The following is a 12,023-nucleotide window of genomic DNA, read 5'->3' as shown; positions in this document are numbered from 1 at the left end:
CCTCTAGAGGAGAAGAGTAAAAATTCATTCATACTTTTAGAAGGAGGAGGTTTATGGATGTGTTGAGAGAAGACATGCAGGTAGCTGGTTAAAAAGAGGCAAATGTAGAGGACAGGGGGGTATGGAGACGGAGGATCTGCTGTGGAGACCCCTAAAATTCAGATTTTATATTCTCAGAATATCCTTCATGATTTCTAAGTGGGAGAACTTGCAGAATAGCAGGATGTTCAAATACTTTATATTTTCCTCACTGTATATATTATATATTTTTGTATAGAAATAAAAAAACACATTTTGTGTTTTCTAATAACGAAGGTGCAAATAACTGTGGCGCTCTTTCTAATTGAATATTAAATATTAATGACCATTGGTCCAATTGACCAATCACTGTGCGATCTGCGATAAACATATTAGTAGTATCCATTTTATTTTTTATACAAAATTGCGATAATTAGTTTGTCGTGCTGTGAACAAACAGTTCGTTGTAAGAAAATAAAATTACATTGTGTATTATTTTAATTCTGATTATCTTTTATATAAAAGAGAGAAAATATCGCTTCATGTTCCAGATTACAATATGCAAATGAGGCGGACGGTTCGATTATTATGCAATGAGTTTTAAATCATTAGTCATTAAAAACAGTTGTGGTGTTTTTGTAGATGAGCTGAAAAAAATCAATCAGGAGTTCATGACCTGAGGAGAAACCGGTGAACTCAGCTTTTATGTGGTGAGGAACCCCACCACCGAGTTATCCTCCCCTCTATGTGTGGAATAATGGTACGGTCTGGATTCCATTCATACGAAGCGCACACAGTAGTCAGACGCAGCGCGCATGCGCGGGGTCACAACATGGCCGCTGGTTTATATCTGACAACACTAAGAGAGGAGAAGAAGCAATCCAGAGAAGGTCCTGGTCTGCTGGGGAATGATATGTGATGGAGGCTGGGGAGCGACTGAGAAGGCGGATGACCAGGGCGTGTAAGCGCTCCGGGGAGCAGGTCCCGGTCCTGCGGTCACTGAGCACAGGGAATATCCGAGCTCATAACGAGAAGGAGGCCATGGGAGAAGATGAAGGAGAAGATAAAGGAGAAGGAGTAGACAACCCGCTGGAGCAGAAGGTGACGGCCCCGCGGTACAGCCTGGTCCGGGAGGTCGGCCGCGGCAGCTACGGCGTGGTGTACGAGGCGGTGGCGCGGAGCTCCGGCACCGTGGTAGCCGTCAAGAAGCTGCGTTGCGACGCGCCCGAGAACGTGGAACTGGCTCTGGCCGAGTTCTGGGCCCTGACCAGCCTGGAGAAGCGGCACGAGAACGTGGTGCAGCTGGAGGAGTGTGTGCTCCAGAGGAACGGCATGGCGCAGAAGATGAGCCACGGCAACAAGCGCTCCAGGCAGTACCTGCGCCTGGTGGAGACCTCGCTCAAAGGTGCACGTGTTACAAACCTACCTGTCATGTACACCAGTCACACGTTTTACACGTGAACGCCATCTTTTATTCCCCCTGAGATCCACGTTACGCAGCACGGTTCTGTTCGGGGCGAGAAGCTGGAGCGAGTACTTTAATATAATATAATAATAATAATAATAATAAACAAAAACAAACCTTTTACTAGATTAATACAACAGCGCTGTCGAATTCTCCATTCTGATTGGTCTTTGTAATTAAGTGGGCGGAGCAACAGTTTGAGACTTCATATATATATATATATGTTTATATTAGTGATGATGATTTAGTTTATTTGTTCAGAAATAAAATTAAAGGTCTTATCAGTAAGCAGAACTCCGAACTTGTCTACAGATACGAACTGACTGTAGTTCCTATAATTCATATCTGAATAAATAACTGCGTCTATGGGAGTCGCATGATAAAAGAACAAATGACTCGGACTAGAAGAGTCGAAAGGTAAACTCGATTCTGTCTCTGTACATGACCTACAGAGATTGTGCTCACGTGCGTCCAGTGAGAAATGAATGAGACGTTCTTCTGGGAATGAATGAATTGAAAGTGATGTTTAAAATAATATCTGGTTCTTCTGTAACATCAGTCAGATATAACACAGTCTAGGAATATTGTACAGTGATATGAAGAACATGTTTGTTGTGGCCTCCTGCTGAACGTTGCTGTTTGTTCCCAGGAGAGCGTGTGCTGTCGAGTCCAGAGGAACCGTGCTACCTGTGGTTCGTGATGGAGTTCTGCGAAGGAGGCGATCTGAACCGCTTCGTCCTGTCCCGGCAGCCCGACCCCGACACCAACGCCAGCTTCATGCAGCAGCTGAGCAGCGCCGTGGCCTTCCTGCACCGCAACAACATCGTGCACCGGGACCTGAAACCGGACAACATTCTGATCTCGGAGCGCTCCGGAGCGCCGGTACTCAAAGTGGCCGACTTCGGCTTGAGCAAAGTGTGTGCGGGACTGGCGCCCGGGCCCGCGGGCCGCTCCGACCACGAGGACCACCACAAACCCGGAGTCAACGTGAACAAGTTCTGGTTGTCTTCGGCATGCGGCTCGGACTTCTACATGGCGCCCGAGGTGTGGGAGGGACACTACACGGCCAAGGCGGACATCTTCGCACTCGGCATCATCATCTGGGCCATGATCGAGAGGATTACGTTTATCGATGGCGAGTCGAAGCGCGAGCAGCTCGGGACGTACGTACGCCAGGGCTCAGACATCGTACCCGTCGGCGAGGCGCTGCTCGAGAACCCCAGGATGGTTCTGAGCATCCCACAGCGGCGTCGCTCGCACATGTCCTCCGCACTCCGCAAACTCCTGCAGGACATGCTCGCCGTCAACCCGCAGGACCGACCCGACGCTCAGGAGCTCCTCGCCAGGATCGCTCGAGTCATCTGTGCTGGATAAACGCTCATTCTCTCTCACAAACACACACACTCGCACGCACACACACAAAGGTACGTCTTTTCAAAAAAGCTTTTCCTGTTCCTCTTGAGCGTTCTTTTACTTTTCTGTCTGCTCCGTTTGATGTCATAATTCATTCGTATCCACTCATACATGATATGCAAATGATGGGAGAATTACTGTGTTATCAAACTCGATGATTTGCCTGCTAATCAAGCTAGCTATTAACTTTTCCTAACATTGTCAGTGAGACGATTGGGGTTGTCATGGTAACGTTGAAAGAGATTTCAACAGAATTTATTAATTTTTTTTGTGCAAACGGGTGGGGGAGGGGAGTGTTGTTTCCTATTTGCATATTCATTTTGGGGTGTAGGGTTCTGGATTTTTTTTTGTACTCTGATACCCAGACAGTGTGCGTGCGTGTGTGTGTGTGTGTTTGTTTTGTCTTTATCTAATGGATCAGGGACAGGGTGGGTGGGACAGGGTGAGAGGGACAGGGTGGGAGGGAGGGAGAGAGAGAGAGAGAGAGAGAGAGAGAGAGAGCGAGCGAGAGGGTGAGGTGAGGTTAATTAAGACACAGATGAAGTGAGACCGTTAGACGGAGAGAGTGTGAGAAATTGACACATGGAGACAGGAGAGATGGACAGATAGAGAGATGGGAGTGAGGAAAAAACAGAAGGATAAAGAAACAAGCAGACAGATGGAGAGACATAAATGGATCCGTAGATGAGAGACTGCAGTAAACTGCATTAAGTGTGTGTGTGTGTGTGTGTGTGTGTGTGTGTGTGTGTGTGTGTGTGTGTGTGTGTGTGTGTGTGTGTGTGTGTGTGTGTGGCTGGATGACCTCACTCTGCAGTGATGATGTAATCACTTTGAGTTCACTTTAATCTGACTACAGCACTAATTTCTCTCTGTCTCTCTGTCTGTCTGTCTGCAGGCTGCTTTTCTTCAGGATCCTACATTTCTGCGTAGAGGCACGTCGCAGGGACGACTCGGCCCGGCTCGCTGTCACTTGTCTTGCTTGCACACACACACACACACACACACACACACACACACACACAGATTAGCTGCTACAGTAATTATTGAAGTTTCCGTGCCTTGAATTCCTGAGTGTTAATTGGTGGCTCATCATTACCATGGTTACCTTTTTATATTTTCTTTTTCTTCACGGTTTCCTTCATTTCCCACAATGCCCTGCTGACGGTCAGGACTCGCTTCATCACTAATCACATGACCGAGAGATTACCCGTGTGTGTGTGTGTGTGTGTGTGTGTGTGTGTGTGTGTGTGTGTGTTTCTTACATATAAACATGATTTTTATCTGCTCACTGATTTTCCTCTTCATTTGAACCATTGGACTTCTTTCTTTCTCTTTCTTTCTTCTTTGATCTCAGTTTTTTTTTTTTTCTGTTTTTTTTCCTCTCCATCTTTCCCTCCCACTCTTTTACTTCACGGTTTTTTGTATTACTTTTCTGCCATTTCATTTCTTTTTCTCTTTCTTCCCTCTTTCCTCCCTTCATTCTGATCCTTCCCAATTTTCCCTTTTTTGTTTATGCAATTTTTTTCTTTTTACTCCTAAAATAATCTTTCTTTCTTCTTTCTGGCCATCCTTCTATTTCTTTCTTTTTTTTCTTTTATTCGTTGATTTAAAAAAAAAAACATTCTTCAAATGTTGTTATTTTATTATTTTTTTTATAAAGATTTAGAATTTTTTTTCTCAATACATATTTTATTTAAAGGCGTGTTCGGGGCGTGTTCGGGGCGTGTTCGGGGCGTGTTCGGGGCGTGTTCATGGCTGCCGGTTGTTGGTTTGCTGCTGTTTAAAACGCTGATGCCTCAGAGAGATTTATTTAGTGAGAAACTGCACTAGTGATCATCATCTTCTCCTTTTTCTTAGTCAGTATTCAGATAAAGGAATAAAGACTGGGTTCAGAGTGAAAGACGAGAGATGGGGGACGGGACGTGTAAACGTGTATAGAGTCTCTGATCAGCGTGTTATATTTATTTATTTTAATGTTTCATGTGTCGTCTTCTCATGTTCAATAAACAAGACAATCATCACTCTGAGAGAGAGACAGAGAGAGACAGAGAGAGACAGAGAGAGACAGAGAGAGACAGAGAGAGACAGAGAGAGACAGAGAGAGACAGAGAGAGACTTAATACATATTTGTTCCAGACTATTTGGTGCTCTCTCTCTCTCTCTCTCTCTCTCTCTCTCTCTCATTTGAGAATTGTATTTTTTTTTTTTCCCCGTCTTCCTGGTCCACACGGAGGGAATTATTTCTTTGTGCTTGTGACATTTTCTTCTAATAAATAATATTAAACAGGATTATTTTTGTCTGATTTATTAAAACAGAAAAATAAAAGGATTAAAGCGGCGGTTTGCGACTTCAGTTATTAATTATACAAATAATCCAAATGAAAAACATGTCAAATCTGAAGTTTTCTCTCTCTGGTCGTTCCGTCATCACGAACTCGAAACACCTCGAAAGATCACAAATCCAATCTTTAATTTAACTCCAACTGGGTGCAAAAGTTTGTGCACCCTTTTATTATTTTAATAAACACAGTTGACATGAAGATGGATTTTTATTTTTTATTTTTTTTTTATAACAAATTTAAAAAATAAATAACGAGTCAGATAAATTAAAAAGGGAGGTAAAGTGTGTGAAACACTTACTGATCTTTGGATGAGACACCTGTCAATCAACATACAGGAAGTATCAAATCATAACTTTGTTTCTTGTACATGTGTAAAGTTCTGCGTTTACTTTAAACTATTTTTATTCTAATTAGTGCAACTTTATATATAATAAAATAACAGAAGGAAACAGAATCAGGGAGAAACTGGAATGAATTCAGAGCTACTTTGAGGAAGGACATTGATATGCAGTGATGTTGGAGAAGCTGCAGTTTATCATCACATAAAGATCATCGTTTCTACACTTTTACACAAACGTTCCAACTTTCTCCTGTTGCACACTGTTACTGCACACGCTTTATGGTCTGATCTCCATAACTGCATTTACACAAAGCTTCAACATCTAAGAACTTTCACTGTGAAGGACATTCTCTTTGGACTTGTAATGAACAATAACAAAGACGACTTTCTGGTTAATAAAATTCTTCTGATGGGAAACTTGTATATACAAAATCAAAATAATTAAAAGTGAAACCATTGTTTTGTTTTTTTTTGCATTTTATAATTTAGTTTAATTCTTTCACAAAAGCCCTTAAAGTGATTAAAAAGTAAAATGCACTAAATCTTTTGTCCTTTATAGAAAAATAGGATGTACAGAATAAACCCTGTTTATTTTTATCCTTTTTTTAAATTCAACTTTATTATAATTATACATTTTATTTATGCAGTGGAGTTTTTAACCAGATTGTTTAACAGGATTCTGGAAGGTGAGAAGATGCCTGAGGAATGGAGAAGGAGTGTGCTGGTACCGATCTTTAAACATAAGGGAGATGTGCAGTCTTGCAGTAACTACAGGGGAATTAAGTTGATCAGTCACACCATGAAGTTCTGGGAAAGAGTAGTGGAAGCCAGGCTGAGAGAAGAGGTGACCATCTGTGAGCAACAGTATGGTTTCATGTCGAGGAAGAGCACCACAGACGCATTATTGTTGATGGAGAAGTATAGAGAAGGTCAGAAGGAGTTGCATTGTGTGTTTGTGGATTTAGAGAAAGCATATGACAGGGTGGAGAGAGGAGTTGTGGTATTGTATGAGGAAGTCTGGTGTGCCAGAGAAGTAGGTGAGGGTGGTGCAGGACATGTATGAGGACAGTGTGACAGCAGTGAAGTGTGCAGTAGGAACGACTGGTTCAAGATGGATGTTGGACTGCATCAAGGATTGGCTCTGAGCCCTTTCCTGTTTGCAGTGGTGATGGACAGGTTGAAAAACGAGGTCTCCATGGACTATGATGTTTGTGGATGATATTATGATTTGTGGTGAGAGTAGGGAGCAGGTTGAGAAGAGCCTGGAGGGGTGGAGGTACACACGGGATAGAAGGGGAATAAAAGTCAGTAGGAGTAAGACAGAGTACATGTGTGTGAATTAAAGGGAGGGCAGTGGAGGGGTGCGGTTGCAGGGAGAAGAGGTGGAGAAGGTCGAGAAGTTACTAAAAGACAGGAGGTGGAGCTGCAGGTAGCAGAGCTGAAGATGTTGAGATGTTAGTTGGGACAGGATTAGAAATGAGTTTATTAGAGGAACAGTGCATGTAGGACGTTTTGGAGACAAGGTGAGGGAGGTGTGATTGAGAAGGTTTGGACATGTGCAGAGGAGGGACATGGGGTATATCAGTAGGAGAATGCTGAGGATGGAGCCACCAGGAAGGAGGAAAAGAGGAAGATCAAGGAGGAGGTTTATGGATGTGGTGAGGGAAGACATGCAGGTAGTTGGTGTGACAGAGGCAGATGTAGAGGACAGGGGGGTATGGAGACAGATGATCCGCTGTGGAGACTCCTAACGGGAGCAGCTGAAAGAAGAAGAAGAAGAAGAAGAATACTTTTATTGTCTGTCTACTGTTTGTCTTCCTCTTTCTTGTAACTGACTCTCCCTGGCAACATTCTCTCTCTCTCTCTCTCTCTCTCTCTCTCTCTCTCTCTCTCTCTCTCTCTCTCTCTCAGATTTTAGTTTCGTCGGAACGCTGCAACTCCTTTACACACACACACACACACACACACACACACACACAGGCGCGCGCGTTCTGACGTATGTAGTTAAAACGGTGAAACACTGAAAGAGCGCCTGTGAAAAAACACTGCGCTCAAACACTCCGCCCTTCACACTGCTAGAGGAAGTCACACTGCCACGCGCATATAAAAAGGGAAGGAGTGTGTGAGTAAATAAGTGTGTGAGTGTGAGTGAGAGAGAGAGTGTGTGTGTTTGAGTTAAACAGTAAGGAAGTGAACATGGCTGAGAGTAAAATGAGCTCCAACATCAGCGGGAATATCGGAGCTGGAGCAGGATTTCTGGCCAAGAAGTTCCAGAAGTCCATGAACAGAGCGCAGGAGAAGGTAAACCTCCTCAACACACACACACAGTAAAGTACACTTTTCAGGGTGGTGTCTTCGTGTGTGTGTGTGTGTGTGTGAGAGAGATTTTAAAATGGACTTGTTCTCTGATGGTGGTGTAATGGACCTGTACTGGTCTCTGATGGTGGAATCATGCACCTGCAGAAGTGTATTAGTTTCTGATAGTACTTTAATGGACCAGTATCCGTCTCTGATGGTGCTGTATTGGACCTGCACAAGTCCTGCAAGAGTGTATTGGTTTCTGATGGTGGAATCATGGACCTGCAGAAGTGTATTAGTTTCTGATTGTTGTGTGATGGATTGGACCTGTATTGATCTCTGATGGTGGTGTATTGATCTGTGATGGTGGTGTATTGATTTGTGATGGTGGTGTGAAGGACCTGCAGGACTGTATTGATCTTTTGAAATCTGAAGTGTTCTCTCATTAGAAGTTTAGAAGTAGATCTTGTTGAGGAACAGACAAAGTTTTACTGCCTTGTGGTTTCAGTGAAGGCGGTTCAGGAAAGAGATTTATTTTGTGTTTCTAAATCGTAAAAAAAAGATAAGACGTGTATGTGTATTGGCAAAGCTTAGCTTCATGAGTCATTGGTGTGTGTGTGTGTGTGTGTGTGTGTGTGTGTGTGTGTGTGTGTGTGTGTGTGTGTGTGTGTGTGTGTGTTTGCCTGTTGCTTCCTGCCTTTGCTCACTTCCTCTCTCTCCGTTCAGTGTAGAAGGCTTAGCTTGCTGTGTAGTTGTGAATGGTCTGTACCCCTACGGTTCTTTATCACCATCACTGCAGTAAATAAACAACAACAGAGGGACAAGATGCCATTGTGACCTCACTACTCCAATACAGCTTAGATCAGACTGTGACCTCACTACTCCAATACAGCTTAGATCAGACTGTGACCTCACTACTCCAATACAGCTTAGATCAGACTGTGACCTCACTACTCCAATACAGCTTAGATCAGACTGTGACCTCACTACTCCAATACAGCTTAGATCAGACTGTGACCTCACTACTCCAATACAGCTTAGATCAGACTGTGACCTCACTACTCCAATACAGCTTAGACCAGACTGTGACCCCACTACTTCAATACAGCTTAGACCAGTCTGTGACCCCACTACTCCAATACAGCTTAGATCAGACTGTGACCCCACTACTCCAATACAGCTTAGATCAGACTGTGACCTCACTACTCTAATACAGCTTAGATCAGACTGTGACCCCACTACTCCAATACAGCTTAGATCAGACTGTGACCCCACTACTCCAATACAGCTTAGATCAGACTGTGACCCCACTACTCCAATACAGCTTAGATCAGACTGTGACCTCACTACTCTAATACATTTGAGATCAGACTGTCACCTCACTACTCTAATACAGTTTAGATCAGACTTTGACCCCACTACTCTAATACATTTGAGATCAGACTGTCACCTCAGTTCTCCAATACAGTTTAGATCAGACTTTGACCCCACTACTCTAATACATCTTAGATCAGACTGTGACCCCACTACTCTAATACAGCTCAGATCAACTGTGACATCACTACTGTAATAAAGCTTAGACCAGACTGTGACCTAACTACTCTAATACATTTGAGATCAGACTTTGACCTCACTACTCCAATACAGTTTAGATCAGACTGTGACCCCACTACTCTAATACATCTTAGATCAGACTTTGACCTCACTACTCTAATAAAGCTTAGATCAGACTGTGACCCCACTACTCTAATACATTTGAGATCACACTGTCACCTCACTACTCTACTACATCTTAGATCAGACTGTGACCCCACTACTCTAATACATTTGAGATCAGACTTTGACCCCACTACTCTAATACATTTGAGATCAGACTGTCACCTCACTACTCTAATACATCTTAGATCAGACTGTGACCCCACTACTCCAATACAGCTTAGATCAGACTGTGACCCCACTACTCCAATACAGCTTAGATCAGACTGTGACCCCACTACTCCAATACAGCTTAGATCAGACTGTGACCTCACTACTCCAATACAGTTTAGATCAGACTGTGACCCCACTACTCCAATACAGCTTAGATCAGACTGTGACCCCACTACTCTAATACAGCTCAGATCAACTGTGACATCACTACTGTAATAAAGCTTAGACCAGACTGTGACCTCACTACTCTAATACATTTGAGATCAGAGATTGACCTCACTACTCCAATACAGCTTGAAACAAACTGTGACCTCACTACTCCAATACAGCTTAGATAAGACTGTGACCCCACTACTCTAATACATCTTAGATCAGACTTTGACCTCACTACTCTAATAAAGCTTAGATCAGACTGTGACCCCACTACTCTAATACATTTGAGATCAGACTGTCACCTCACTACTCTACTACATCATAGATCAGACTGTGACCCCACTACTCTAATACATTTGAGATCAGACTTTGACCTCACTACTCTAATAAAGCTTAGATCAGTCTGTAACCTCGCTGCTTAGAGAAGCCCTGCTGATTGGTTAAGGACAGATTAAACATCCCCAGTGAAACCGTGTCAGTGATATAATATGACTGAAACTTTCCATATGAAATGTGCTCAGAGCTTCTCCATCACTATGAGCAGCTTTTGGAGAAGCTCTTGATGATTGAGCATCATGTGATGCTGAACTTTTTACATTTTACAGGGGATTGTTGTGGGATGCACAACTCTTTTAATTGTTATTCCTCCACTGGAATATTTAAAGGTCTCCTGCCTTGATGTTCTCTGAGCAGCAGTAATTGTGTTTTCATGGCCGTTTTCCTCCTGTTCCTGTCTGAAATGCAGGTTCTTCAGAAGCTTGGGAAAGCGATGGAGACGAAAGACGAGCAGTTTGAGCAGTGTGCAGCCAGTCTGAACAAACAACAGGTGAGATGTGTGTGTTTGTGTTTGAATGCTATGAGGTCCAGGTTGCGTTTACAAGATGGAAACGCAAAAGAATAAAACTCTGTCCTGAAGATGCGTCACAGCAGCTTTATCTCTGAAACCGGAGACTCCTTCCATTAATGCTATAACATAAGGCTCTTTATAGAAATCTTTACCGTATGGACGACGTTATGTGACTTGTTTATTCATAAACAAACTGTTGCTGTAGAAATGATAGAACAGTGACTTAAGTGCAGAAAGTGAACCAACGCCTTCTGGCCCATCAGAATCCAGAATTTAAGATGTTCCACTAGATGTAGAGATTTGTGGAGATTCATTACTCTGTAAGGTTGGTAGTAAAGTCGGATACTGATGTAGGTGAGGTGAGGAGGCAATAAGGTTGGAGCTCATTATCAGGAGATCTTCCATCCCCACCCATGGAAAGCAGATTTTCATGGAGCTGGAATTGTGCACAGGAGCATGGTCATGCTGGACCAGCAGCTGATTGTTGCTTAATGAGGTGGGGTGAAGAGTCTGAGCTCTCTCTAAGTCCATTTGACGTCACGTGAGCTCAGGAATACGTGTTTTATCCCGCGCAGCTAAATGTCATGTTTTTCAAACGTGTCGTAAGGCAGGAAACTCCACCCAGACCACAGCAGTCTGAATGTCTCTACTTAAACATAAGAGTTTATGTTCTGAGCTCGTGATATGATTGGAGCAGCGCAAACAGGTGATGCAAGTGTGCCTTCTTACATACCTCACGGTAAACCTCAGAACTTCTAGGGAATTATGCAATCACTGGGAAAACAAGCAGAAGGTGACGCATGCAAACTGGTTCCACAAAGCACATTAACATCTCAGCATGTTAGCACGGGTTGGGTAGTCACACCCTGTCCCCTCACACACACTATCTTCTGTGTTGTTTAGATTTGATGTAGAAAAGACTATGATATCATCAGCAGCAGCAGCAGCTTTAAATCGAGGTTTTATTATTGAAACAAGGTTCCATCACTCCCCCCTGGCATTAAGTTCAGCTCATCAAGGGTTTGGAGGTTCCTCAAAGAAGACGGGGAGTGGACTTTTGTACTTGATCTCTCCCCATGTCCAAGTCTATAGTACATTAAACTAAATCGATCAGATACTAAATTGAAAATATTGGATGCTTAACTGGAAGGATCAGTTGCTAAATAAAAAAAAACAGACACAAAACTGTAAGGATTGGATGCTAAACTGAGAAGATCA

The 12,023-nt window shown here is 43.2% G+C and overlaps 2 protein-coding genes across 2 annotated transcripts in view; both read left to right on the top strand.

The window, feature by feature from the left end:
• Positions 1-560: 560 nt before the first annotated feature.
• On the top strand, positions 561-2,930 carry stk35l (serine/threonine kinase 35, like). The gene is made up of 2 exons (XM_083563680.1): positions 561-1,423; positions 2,133-2,930. The coding sequence occupies exons 1-2, from the start codon at positions 937-939 to the stop codon at positions 2,855-2,857; spliced, it is 1,212 nt and encodes a 403-aa protein (XP_083419806.1). The 5' UTR covers positions 561-936; the 3' UTR covers positions 2,858-2,930.
• Positions 2,931-7,543: 4,613 nt separating this feature from the next.
• Positions 7,544-12,023, top strand: part of bin2b (bridging integrator 2b) — a 40,879-nt gene continuing 36,399 nt past the window's right edge. Inside the window, exons 1-2 of the mRNA XM_083563338.1 lie at positions 7,544-7,879; positions 10,704-10,784. Coding sequence (XP_083419464.1) covers positions 7,775-7,879; positions 10,704-10,784 — 186 coding nt within the window. The 5' untranslated portion in view covers positions 7,544-7,774. The remainder of the gene's footprint in view (positions 7,880-10,703; positions 10,785-12,023) is intronic.

Source organism: Silurus aristotelis (genome assembly GCF_946808225.1).
Source record: "Silurus aristotelis genome assembly, chromosome: 2".
Classification (NCBI taxonomy): Eukaryota; Metazoa; Chordata; class Actinopteri; order Siluriformes; family Siluridae; genus Silurus; species Silurus aristotelis.
Note: the sequence above shows the minus strand (reverse complement) of the source record. Positions and strands in the feature narration are given on the sequence as shown.